At 36.9% G+C, this 13,640-nt stretch overlaps 1 protein-coding gene across 1 annotated transcript; it reads left to right on the plus strand.

The window, feature by feature from the left end:
* The first annotated feature begins 1,752 nt into the window (after nt 1-1,752).
* On the plus strand, nt 1,753-13,304 carry LOC138315393 (D-aspartate oxidase-like). The gene is made up of 11 exons (XM_069256389.1): nt 1,753-1,924; nt 7,629-7,841; nt 8,306-8,423; nt 8,606-8,691; nt 9,205-9,270; nt 9,498-9,552; nt 10,109-10,210; nt 10,680-10,741; nt 11,309-11,429; nt 12,316-12,414; nt 12,877-13,304. The coding sequence occupies exons 2-11, from the start codon at nt 7,648-7,650 to the stop codon at nt 12,991-12,993; spliced, it is 1,020 nt and encodes a 339-aa protein (XP_069112490.1). The 5' UTR covers nt 1,753-1,924; nt 7,629-7,647; the 3' UTR covers nt 12,994-13,304.
* The last annotated feature ends 336 nt before the right edge of the window (nt 13,305-13,640 follow it).

Raw genomic sequence — 13,640 nt, forward strand, 5'->3', positions numbered from 1 at the left:
TTGACTACTCGCAATAAAATCACGTGCGCTGTAGAGCATAACTCAAGTCAGCAACTATAGTCAACAGATAGGCAACGTTACGTTACATTGTACGACGTTACGAAATGCTTGGCGTCGTTTGCATTCGTGTGCTTCCTTATCAACATACAAGTGACCGTATACGTGTATATATAGTAGTGACTATTATATTGAATTCTGCCTGTTAGACATATTATATTTTAGCAGCTCTGAACGCTGAGCATTTAATGTTGTCAGCAAATATAAACGAATTTTTAATTTTGCATAATATAATTCCCCAAGCAAAACGCATATTACAGTATCTATTTTAAATACAATGAAGGTTCATCATTACACCTCTGAAACGACCCCCCAAGTATCTGCAGACCGCGTCCTTGTCCGCGTACCCAGTCCGTCTACCTAAAAACTGGTGATGTCTATTACCAAGAGACACACCACAAACTTACTGCAGTCTCCCAAACACGCATTCGCATTACACACGCAACACACCACACATCGATAGTTAAACCTTAAAATACGACAGCTGTTAGTAAAACATTAAAACATTGAACGTCTTTTAGTTGGCATGCATAGCCAATATGAATGCAAACTGGACAGAGGCAAATTCTATGAAGCGCGCTAACGCGTTATCGTCAAGAATGGAGCAGCCATTTGAACAGCCTTTTTCCGTGATCGCTGATACGACAATTGTGACGTCAAAATGATAATGACGTCATCATAAGCGATGAAGTTCATTGTCTATATGACTGCCAACTGCGCTTGGTAAGGTTACATAGTGGAACTGCAGTGAAAATGTAAATATTAATCAAACTAACCATCGAACTCCTCTACATATGGTAACATTGTTGACGCTTGTAATATACCAATTTGTTGATTTTAGGATAGTGAAAACAAAGATTTGCCTACGTAATAACAAAATAGCATTCCAATCACTAAATTGTTTCAACGAACGTATAAAAGAAAGCAAAAATTATGAAATTATGCTACACGACCAGATGCACCTGGATTGTAAGCGTGTAGTCATTCATCATTTCTTTTACATTATCTATTTTAAATTTATACAAAGCTAAGCAAAAGAGGAAAATCGGGTGAAATCAAATAATTGTATTTCAGATTTTTTCCCATGAAACTTTGTCTGAAGATAAAAACCCGTTTATTTAAAAAAACGAGTTTTAAATTGGTAACATTGATGACAATCTTCCTAATTATGTAACATATAGCGTATATTCACGTTCTTCAGTCACCCGTTTAACTGAGTTCATCGTACCATAACCAGGCAAGTCTAACTATAAATCTTCATTCACTGACCTGTCTTAGTCTATTTTGACGGTCTATTAAATAAACCATGAAAGATAGTAAACTGGCTTTTATCATCAAGTTTTCAGTACCGGAAAGACCAATATTTTCACACGTACATATTGCACGTACGGGTTCCAGGAGAGCCCTCAAGATTACATCATCGTTTGACAAATGTGTGTCGGTAGATGATACGGATGTCACAAGGCCACAGTAAAAATGTCCGTTGTTTCAGGAAGGTTAGTTACCTAAAAATCTTTTCCATCTTTGGATAGTGTTCCGGTAATTAATAAATACGATAATCAATGCTGAAGTGTAAAAGTTGTAAAAAACATATGCATCAATTTAATTTCCGACGATGCTGGTATTAGTAGCTATAATCTAAATTATTCATCGCAATTTAATTTTTTTATAATATTTCTGGTATTATGATATAACTGTCTGCTGATAATGCTTCCGTATATCGATAAAGTCAGCGAGCTGTAACATATAAATTGTAAGCATTATCACTGCATTGAAGAACCGGAACTACCAAGACTAGTGGCGCCACAGATAACGTAGCGGCTAAATTGCAAAGGGACGTAATGCGGTAGGCTTCCATTACATTAAGGTGAGTATATTAAAATGACTTTGATGTAATGTGCAGGTGATTGTTAATGAACTGCAGATTAGTTTTCCAACGAGAGCTGTTTTTTCTTCATATTCGACAATAGTTTTAGAATGCTAATTATATATCTAAAAACAAAACAAAAACATATGTGGGGGCTACCAAACATAAGTTAATTATTCAATATGGCGGGGCACAAACCAAAATAGTTATCAGATACAAAGTAAAGTTTGTCCTTCATTTTGTCCTATTCTGCTATATTTTCAATACTTATACGATATAATATGTTACCTGTTGGGCTGGGTTGAGCTGTAACTTAAACAGATCAAAAGTGCTAATAGAATATTTCAAAATCGAAGCTTTGTCATTCGTTAATTACGTCGACACGTTACTTCGTTATCACGACAATGGCGAAGTTACTACAAAGGTTGATGTATTCTTATGTGACAAATTCCATATAGATTATTAGTGCACTGATTTTGGAGCGAACTCTAATGGTTTTTTAGCTCGCCTGGCCCGAAGGGCCGGTGAGCTTATGTCATGGCGCGGCGTCCGTCGTCCGTCCGTCCGTCCGTCAACATTTCCTTTAAATCGCTACTAGTCATAGAGTTCTGCATGGATTGTAACCAAATTTGGCCACAAACATCCTTGGGGGAAGGGGAACAGAACTTGTATAAATTTTGGCTCTGACCCCCCGGGGGCAGGAGGGGCGGGGCCCAATAGAGAAAATAAAGGTAAATCCTATAAAACGCTACTTGTCCTAGAGTTCTGCATGGATTGTAACCAAATTTGGCCACAAACATCCTTGGGAGAAGGGGAACAGAACTTGTATAAATTTTGGCTCTGACCCCTTGGGGGCAGGAGGGGCGGGGCCCAATAGGGGAAATAGAGGTAAATCCTATAAATCGCTACTTGTCCTAGAGTTCTGCATGGATTGTAACCAAATTTGGCCACAAACATCCTTGGCGAAAGGGGAACAGAACTTGTATAAATTTTGGCTCTGACCCCCCGGGGGCAGGAGGGGCGGGGCCCAATAGGGGAAATAGAGGTAATCTTATAAATTGCTACTTGTCCTAGAGTTCTGCATGGATTGTAACCAAATTTGACCAGAAACATCCTTGGGGGAAGGGGAACAGAACTTGTATGAATTTTGGCTCTGATCCCCCGGGGGCAAGAGGGTGGGGCCCAATAGGGGAAATAGAGGTAAATCCTTTAAATCGCTACTTGTCCTAGAGTTCTGCATGGATTGTAACCAAATTTGGCCAAAAACATCCTTGGCAGAAGGGGAACAGAACTTGTATAAATTTATGCTCTGACCCCCCGGGGGCAGGAGGGGCAGGGCCCAATAGGGGAAATAGAGGTAATCTTATAAATTGCTACTTGTCCTAGAGTTCTGCATGGATTGTAACCAAATTTGACCAGAAACATCCTTGGGGGTAAGAGAACAGAAAATTATATAAATTTTGGCTCTGACCCCCTGGGGCAGGAGGGGCGGGGCCCAATAGGGGAAATAGAGGTAAATCCTGTAAATCGCTACTTGTCCTAGAGTTCTGCATGGATTGTAACCAAATTTGGCCACAAACATCCTTGGCGAAAGGGGAACAGAACTTGTATAAATTTTGGCTCTGACCCCCCGGGGGCAGGAGGGGCGGGGCCCAATAGGGGAAATAGAGGTAATCTTATAAATTGCTACTTGTCCTAGAGTTCTGCATGGATTGTAACCAAATTTGACCAGAAACATCCTTGGGGGAAGGGGAACAGAACTTGTATGAATTTTGGCTCTGATCCCCCGGGGGGCAAGAGGGTGGGGCCCAATAGGGGAAATAGAGGTAAATCCTTTAAATTGCTACTTGTCCTAGAGTTCTGCATGGATTGTAACCAAATTTGGCCAAAAACATCCTTGGCAGAAGGGGAACAGAACTTGTATAAATTTATGCTCTGACCCCCCGGGGGCAGGAGGGGCGGGGCCCAATAGGGGAAATAGAGGTAATCTTATAAATTGCTACTTGTCCTAGAGTTCTGCATGGATTGTAACCAAATTTGACCAGAAACATCCTTGGGGGAAAGAGAACAGAAAATTGTATAAATTTTGGCTCTGACCCCCTGGGGCAGGAGGGGCGGGGCCCAATAGGGGAAATAGAGGTAAATCCTGTAAATCGCTAATAGTCATATAGTTCTGCTTGGATTTTAACCAAATTTGGCCCAGAAACATCCTTGGGGTTAACAGAATTTGTATAAATTTTGGCTTTGACCCCCTGGAGCAGAAAGAGTGGGGCCTAATAGGGGAATTCAGAAAAGAAACAATGAACTTGAATTCAGAACATTCCTAGGCATTACAAACCAGGTGAGCGATACAGGCCCTCTGGGCCTCTTGTTTTATTATTAATATTTTAATTTTTTTTGCAATTGAGGTACAAAAGTATTTTTTCATCTTCTCTCACCATCTTGCTAGGTACACTTCACAGCAGGTAAACCACATGAAAAACTCTCAATGTAATTATCCACATACTTTATATGCTTTGTTTGACCTTACACTCGTTGAATAAATTTCGAGGTAAATATATTCGCTTGCAATGGTTTCCTTTATGTACTGGGGCTAATTGTGCATTGACAATCACATAGCTTATACAAGCTCAATATACGTATTAAATCCTTAGACATTTATTAGTGTATCATTATGCCCCATTGCGTTATAGTACTAAATATATTATTGATTTTATCTAAAAAAAATATTGTATACAATTACTGCATACGAAAGAAAAAAGTCTATAATACAGTTATCGTGCTTCCGAAAGTACAAAACACTTTTACACTTTTAAGGTCATCTGACCCGAAGGGTCAGGATGACCTATAGTCATCATGTTTCGTCCATCGTCGTCCGCCGTGCGTTAACTTTTCACATTTTGAACTTCTTCTCAAGTTCTACCGGTGCGATTTGACTGAAACTTACATGAAATGATCCTGACATGGTCTCGACAAAGTGTTGTTATTTTTCGGGTCGATCCGAAATCCAAGATGGCCGCCAAAGCCGCCATCTTGAAAACACATTTTGAACTTCTTCTCAAGTTCTACCGGTGCGATTTGGCTGAAACTTGCATGAAATGATCATGACATGGTCCCGACAAAGTGTTGTTATTTTTCGGGTCGATCTGAAATCCAAGATGGCCGCCACAGCCGCCAACTTGAAAACACATTTTGAACTTCTTCTCAAGTTCTACCGGTGCGATTTGGCTGAAACTTGCATGAAATGATCCTGACATGGTCCCGACAAAGTGTTGTTATTTTTCGGGTCGATCCGAAATCCAAGATGGCCGCCACAGCCGCCATCTTAAAAACACATTTTGAACCTCTTCTCAAGTTCTACTGGTGCGATTTGACTGAAGCTTGCATGAAATGATCCTGACATGGTCCCGACAAAGTGTTGTTATTTTTCGGGTCGATCCGAAATCCAAGATGGCCGCCACAGCCGCCATCTTGAAAACACATTTTGAACTTCTTCTCAAGTTCTACCGGTGCGATTTGGCTGAAACTTGCATGAAATGATCCTGACATGGTCCCGACAAAGTGTTGTTATTTTTCGGGTCGTTCCGAAATCCAAAATGGCCGCCACTGCCGCCATCTTGAAAACACATTTTGAACTTCTTCTCAAGTTCTACTGGTGCGATTTGACTGAAACTTGCATGAAATGATCCTGACATGGTCCCGACAAAGTGTTGTTATTTTTCGGGTCGATCCGAAATCCAAGATGGCCGCCACAGCCGCCATCTTGAAAACACATTTTGAACATCTTCTCAAGTTCTACCGGTGCGATTTGACTGAAACTTGCATGAAATGATCCTGACATGGTCCTGACAAAGTGTTGTTATTTTTCGGGTCGATCCGAAATCCAAGATGGCCGCCACAGCCGCCATATTGAAAACACATTTTGAACTTCTTCTCAAGCTCTACCGGTGCGATTTGGCTGAAACTTGCATGAAATGATCCTGACATGGTCCCGACAAAGTGTTGTTATTTTTCGGGTCGATCCGAAATCCAAGATGGCCGCCACAGCCGCCATCTTGAAAACACATTTTGAACTTCTTCTCAAGTTCTACCGGTGCGATTTGGCTGAAACTTGCATGAAATGATCCTGACATGGTCCCGACAAAGTGTTGTTATTTTTCGGGTCGATCCGAAATCCAAGATGGCCGCCACAGCCGCCATCTTGAAAACACATTTTGAACTTCTTCTCAAGTTCTACCGGTGCGATTTGGCTGAAGCTTGCATGAAATGATCCTGATATGGTCCTAACAAAGTGTTGTTATTTTTCGGGTTGATCCGAAATCCAAGATGGCCGCCACAGCCGCCATCTTGAAAACATATTTCGAACTTCTTATCAAGTTCTACCGGTGCGATTTGGCTGAAACTTGTATGAAATGATCCTCACTTGGTCATGATAAAGTATTGTTACATCTTTGGTTGATCACAAATCGAAGATGGCTACCATGACACTATATCTAATTAATTTCCTATATGTTAAGGCCCTTGGGCCTCTTGTTTGAAATAAAATTTGTTGAAAGAAATTGAAAATGATCCTGACATGGTCCTGACAAAGTGTTGTTATTTTTCGGGTCGATCCGAAATCCAAGATGGCCGCCACAGCCGCCATCTTGAAAACACATTTTGAACTTCTTCTCAAGCTCTACCGGTGCGATTTGGCTGAAACTTGCATGAAATGATCCTGACATGGTCCCGACAAAGTGTTGTTATTTTTCGGGTCGATCCGAAATCCAAGATGGCCGCCACAGCCGCCATCTTGAAAACACATTTTGAACTTCTTCTCAAGTTCTACCGGTGCGATTTGGCTGAAGCTTGCATGAAATGATCCTGATATGGTCCTAACAAAGTGTTGTTATTTTTCGGGTTGATCCGAAATCCAAGATGGCCGCCACAGCCGCCATCTTGAAAACATATTTCGAACTTCTTATCAAGTTCTACCGGTGCGATTTGGCTGAAACTTGCATGAAATGATCCTCACTTGGTCATGATAAAGTATTGTTACATCTTTGGTTGATCACAAATCGAAGATGGCTACCATGACACTATATCTAATTAATTTCCTATATGTTAAGGCCCTTGGGCCTCTTGTTTGAAATAAAATTTGTTGAAAGAAATTGAAAATGATCCTGACATGGTCCTGACAAAGTGACACCATATATAATTAATTTTACTATTGCCAAGGTAGTCAGATGACCGTTAAGGCCCTTTGGGCCTCTTGTTATAATAAAGCTATCATGCTTTTCAGTTTAGTTTTATTAATTCTAAAACCAATATTACATTACTAAGCTTACATTTACTTTAATTGTATAATTACTGTAAGAAATATGTAGACTTTATAGTCAAAATTGCCCTAGCGACCGTCTGTATTCAATGACCTGTCTTAAACCTCCAAAATTATTCCTCTCAGCGAAAAGTACTGTGTAATCTATCTGTGTTTAGGTCGAAGGGAGATGTAGGCCATGACTCATGAAAACATATGATGTACCTTCAAAAATAAAGTATTTATCGATTTTTTGAGATATCCTATATCTTTATGCGTGACTTTGTGAACAGCCGGTATACGATACGGGTGAATTCCATGTACATTTAATTAATTGTTAATCAAATAATTGCCAACATGTGACTAACGTGACGTGTTCTATTAAAATATCAACGGTGACGATCAAAGGAGAAGGTATATTTGGACAATGGTGAACATCATCGTGATCGGTGCCGGGGTGGTGGGTCTATCCTCAGCTGTCTCCATCCAGAGGGAATTTCCGGGATTAAAGGTCAAGGTCATGGCGGACAAATTCTATGAGGAAACAACAAGCATCGGAGCTGCTGGAGTCTTTCTTCCTATGTCCACAAACACCCCTGGAGTACCAATTGATGTCCTTACGTATGTATCAACTTCAAATAAGGTTTCAATAAACTGCATTACATAACATTCAAAGACTATCTTTTTATATTTGCAAAGGAAATTATTCGAAATTGTTGAAAAGCGTGCAGGTAGCTTTTGTAGAATCTACTTGTTAAATTATCGATATCACATAAATTAGTATTTTTAAATTAATGGATAATGCATTAGTGAAATAAATAGAAATATGAATATATCTACACTACCATAATAAAAATAGTCAGATATAGCATATTTTAGCATTGATCAGGAATCCTTTTGAGGGGGCCTCTGGCCATTGACCATTGGCCCTTTAAATTTGAAAATGGCCCCTACTTCTTTATTAATAGTAAATTGACCAGTCAAAATGGTCCCTGTTCAATCATCATGCTAAATTCTTTTTTTAAATGTATCAAGCACTATGAAGCCATCAAATGTAGAAAAAATGTACTCTTTTATTCGTCAAGGCGATGGTGTGAGACGTCGTGGAATGCTTTCTCCAAGATGGCCACCTCGGACCAAGCCAGCACAACTGGCCAAACATTGTCTCATGGCTTCGTACTTAATAGAACTAGGATGACAGAAGTATACTTCTAGTTCCTAATGTTTACAGAAAATAAAACTTCTCCAGAAGTCTTCAAAAGCTACTAACATATTAAACACATTTCAAAATTGAAATGTATGAATAATTCCTTTAAATTATTGTGTTTAGATTTTTTCAAAAGTCATAGATTTCCACTAATATTTAACAATTTATTTTTCAATAGATACCGCTGTATGCTAAATTTGTCTATGGCTTCCGGAAAATGACGTCAGAAGAACTAATCCGATTAGGAGTATACGACAATTTTAGGTACGTTCACCTGTTCTCAAAAGTTTCATCATTTTTATAAGTGCATTTTTTAATTTACAATAAAGCCATTTAGTAAGCAAGCAATTGGTGTCTTATTCAACTCTTGTGTGTATTAAAACCTAAATGATTAGGTATGTTTCAAATATAATAAAGTAATAATAAAAAGTAATTATTAAGTTGCAGTTCAAAAACGATCTCATGCACATGCGTAACAGTTAATAAAGTCGGACGATATGTTGGGCCCGTTGGCAACGCATGTCTAAAACAATCTTCATAACGTTTAACACATAAATGAGTCCAGTGGCAAAGTAGTTAAGGTATATAAAATGTGACCGTAGGTCCCTTGTTTGTCTCTGGGCATCCCCGGTTCCATACCTCTATGGAACTTTCTCGTCCTACAAAGACATTATTAATGGAACAGTGTAAATCAAAAGTTTCTCTTTAATTATATTAGACTATGTTAAAATGTTTGCGATTTCTTGTAACTAACCCTATACTATGTTATCATTACAGATTTGGATATGAAGTTACAACCATCATTACTAACATGAGGAAGTATCTGACCTGGTTAATGAATCAGTATGTCATTGTTCGTAGATATACTGCCATCATGATACTGTGAAAAAAGGCAGGGTCGTAGGTCTTTCACTAGAATTGTACGCTTGCGATTCCTGAATTATTGTCGGACAATATAGTCAACTGTTCTACGTACATTACAGATAAAATGGATCGAATTAGTCTTAGAGTTTATATGAGTGCTAGAATACTATATTTAAGTGGTAGTCATTCATGTTTTTGCTTTTTAGATTCACAAGTAATGGTGGCGAGATAGAGAAAAGAAAGTTAGGAAGCTTAAGTGAGGTATGCTTAAATAAGTTAACAAATATTATTATAAATGGTTTTCTTTTTGTCCTTCACTTAAAGTGGTATGGTCTATGACTTTCTCTCTTTTTTTCATAGCCTTTGACTTCTGAAAGTAGACCCCATTTTGTTGTAACTTTGATATGATTTAGGTCCCAATAGTGAAAAACAAATAACATCTTTTTAGTAAGTAAGAAACATGCAATAGGGAAATAATTCTTCCTACACTCTTAAAACTGTCAAATCTATCAATTAAAAATAAAACTCTAGATAAGTTACATTGAAATAAAGTATTTCGAGAAATATGTACACACCCTGAAGTAACTGCTCAAAAGCATTAGTTAGAATGTATCTAGAACACGTTTGTGTTTATTTAGTGTGGGCGCAAAACAAAAAATAGCACAACCATGGCAATAGATTTTGTCTAGAATATAACGGCAAACCTATTAATCGTAAAGATGTGTTAATCTTACATATAGCTAATGGAAAATCATGATATCCCCTATCATTTCTTTAGTCCAGTATGTTTCTAAATAGTATCTGATTTATTATATAGCTGTGTGCTCAGTGTGATGTAGTGGTCAATTGTTCCGGACTGGGAGGTCGACAGCTGTGCGAAGACAAATTAATATACCCTATCCGCGGACATCTTATTAAGGTATTGTACAATCACAAGTTATCACGTATAAATTTCATGTTATGACTAAGCAGGGAAATATTTCACGTAACAAGAGTTTTTAAAACCTTGGTTTAAAATGTGTAATCGCCACATGTAACTTCATAATTTCATAAAGAAGATCATTAATCAATATGAAAAATTAATTTATCGGAGTTCTTTATTGAAGGTTTTATGCGATGTACCTCCTAACAAGAAAAACGTATTTCCCCCCATACATTTGTAGATATAGAAAAGATTTGGTAAATATTATACAGTAAGAAGTTGGGTTTCTCTTATCATTATTTATCTGTGACTTAGTTTTTCCAAATAATGTGGTGACAATTTAGAGCTTTCCGATTTGCTTTCTTTCAAGCAGTGCAATGTAGTCTGGTACATGTATATGAATCTGTAAGACCCAATTTAATGATTTTTTACGATAAGTTTTGTGAATAATATTCGTGTTATATAGGTAGATGCACCATCGGTTAAAGATTGGATCTACACCGACGCAATGGCGCAGATATTCCCAAGGTACATATCATCGAACTCTGTTGTTTATAAATAAATTTCTACGAATACAGTGCTATACTTAAATGGTTCTGTGGCTTATGCTAGGTGACGGTCTTCTGACAGTATGTTTCTGTGAGGTAACGCTATAAACTTGTCCAAAGTTCATCTATGACAATAAGAAATATAACTCAATTTCATTTGTGACAAGAATTTTCATTGGCTTGAAAATTTATGTTATCATATCACAATGTAAAATATTAGGTTACCGTTTGAAACGTCGCCTCTGATTGGCTGTAATATAAAAGCATAATGATTTCATTGTAAAACACAATGTTCACGAGACTATATTGAATGCTAGTTTATGTTATGTAGATCAAACATATAAATCAGATATATAATCAGCGACTATTTTCATAAATACTTTCTGTGTTATATTCGGGATTCATCTGGATGGTATTGATACTGTAACATGACCGATGTACACCTCTTTATTAGTTTTTTAAGCATTCATCTAAATCATTTCCTTGTTATGTTTTTATTAAACTATTAGTATGTGTACACGACATAGAAACTCATTACTTCTTCCAGCGATGATTTCACGGTGATTGGTGAAGTAAGGGGAAAAGAGCATGATTATTCCAAGACTCTGGATCCGTCCGACAGTCAGGGAATTATGAAAAGATGTCTCCGTGCATGGCCTGCTTTAACGGTACGTTACGAGTAGGATTTCTTTCCTAAAAAAAGATGGCGTTACAATTAATGCTTCCTAAAACAAAATCTTATATAAACAAAATGCAAAATTAAAATCCTTAAGTCCCAATATATGTAACTTTTCAGTTGTGTGTGTTTTTTGTTGTTTTTGTTTTTTTGTTTTTTTTTCAATCACAAACATATACAATGATCGAACGTTGTACCAACGACCTAGAATAAAGATGAAAGACGAGTATTATGACGTTATTTCGTGAATGTAAACCAAAATATCGAACGGTCAATATCGTCTTATAAACATACCTGCCATCTTGAAACAGTCATTATTGTAAAACCGACAATAACCGAAGCGTTTCGTATATGGGCCTACGCATTTTCTACGGCCGATAACATGTTTGTTTCTGATTTTCCCATGCGAAGTCGATCGGCTCACGTGATATTTTCCAGAAAACCGAGACTTTCCGTATCGTTTCGGTTTGTATTTATTGTGGGCCACATTAATTATTTTCATTTTCTTTTATTTTTTTCGAAAATTCACAGTTGGTCTCAGTAACAACTAACCTGGCTTTAGTCAACAGTTTATGCAGATAGAACGCGTTAATCTTCTTGAAAATGTTTGTGATTACAAAAAAAAAAAAAAATAAATAAAAAAACAAAAAGTTACGCCTTTAACATACTTATTTTTACAAAGCAATTAGGAACATTTTATAACAAATTATAGCCAAATCTACACAGGCATTAGCCATTTGAATCTTTCTATTCAGTGGCATACATGTACTGCGTATTGCTTTTAGTGACACTTACACATTCTTCATAATTATTTCAAATGGACAAATTTTAATGATAATTAATATAACAATCAGTGATGTTTTTTTGTTTGTTTATAGGGTGCTAAGATCTTAGGAGACTGGGTAGGTCTTAGACCCATGAGGGAGCCAGTCAGACTAGAAACGGAGGTCATGCGGTTACCGCAAGGAACGCTAAATGTAATTACATATCATTCTAAATTCTGATTATAGAATAGTACCTCCATCGCGGCATTTATAATTTTGTAACTGTAATGTCATACATTACACTGTTATTTAATTCAATATATAAAACTTATAAAAAGTTTGGTTTTATCGATTTAAAGTCCTATTAATAGCCAGGGTCATTTAAGGACGTGCTAGGTTTGTTGGTGGGAGCAAGATTAACAAGGGAAAAACCACTGACAAGCGGTCAGTGCAATTGCCCCACACGGTATTCACGCTCGTAACCCAAAGGTGGAGAGTTTGTGACAATTTGTCGGAACATCTTAACCACTCTTACAAAAAGAAAAAAATGATTAGTGAAATATTTCATACTAAATATGTCCCTCCTAAGTAGAAGATTGAATTACTGAATTACTGTATGTATTTATGACATGCATATATTTTATTCAATTCGAGTTGTACTCCATTGTACCACAGGTTGTCCATAACTATGGTCATGGCTTTAATGGAGTGGCATTAAGCTGGGGAACCGCTGTCGAAACGACAGAAAAAGTCAAGGAAATTCTATCAAAGCAACCGTTATCGAAACTCTGATGTATACAACGTTCTTGATTATATGTACTTTGATTATCTAGTCCTGTGTAATTTTAATATTATGTAATAATATGATGAGTTGTTTGTGTCTTCAACTACTTTTTATTTTAACTACATATATGAATAACAATGTACGTATTTGAGGTTAACATGTGTTGATGCATATTACAGTCTGTAATATGTAAAAACAGAATTGTGTTTTCTATAATAAACACTAATAAAAATATTGTAGTGTAATTATGATTTGTATTGTTACCCCATTTTTTTATTAATTCTTTTTTTATCTAATAAAGTGTACGTTATATTCTGAATGATTTTGGTCTCAACATTTTTAAATGAGGACTAATATGTATATTTATACAGAAATCTAACATTTGTGTTCAAGCAGAATCGCATGACAACTAAATCAAAAGCATGCATTTTTCTGGTTTGTAAAATTAAATAGGATTTAAATATTGTCGATTAAACGTTAAACATTCAATGAAAGGCTGTTCTACATAAAGCACTAATAATTTGCCTTTAAGCTTAAAATTAATTTCATTGTATGTTTCCTATTGTATGATTTATTCCCCCCCTTTCCTTTTTGTGTTTGATGTAAACATCTTTTTTTTCTGTACTATCCAGAATTGTTCCAACTTTAGAACAAT

Source organism: Argopecten irradians, chromosome 2 (assembly GCF_041381155.1).
Source record: "Argopecten irradians isolate NY chromosome 2, Ai_NY, whole genome shotgun sequence".
Classification (NCBI taxonomy): domain Eukaryota; kingdom Metazoa; phylum Mollusca; class Bivalvia; order Pectinida; family Pectinidae; genus Argopecten; species Argopecten irradians.

Bases quoted from the DNA above. Each gene is read 5' to 3' on its own strand.
- LOC138315393 (XM_069256389.1), top strand. From the start codon at position 7,648: ATGGTGAACATCATCGTGATCGGTGCCGGGGTGGTGGGTCTATCCTCA. The intron at 8,692-9,204 runs GTACGTTCACCT...TTATCATTACAG, and splicing joins GGAGTATACGACAATTTTAG to ATTTGGATATGAAGTTACAA. The intron at 10,211-10,679 runs GTATTGTACAAT...CGTGTTATATAG, and splicing joins TCCGCGGACATCTTATTAAG to GTAGATGCACCATCGGTTAA.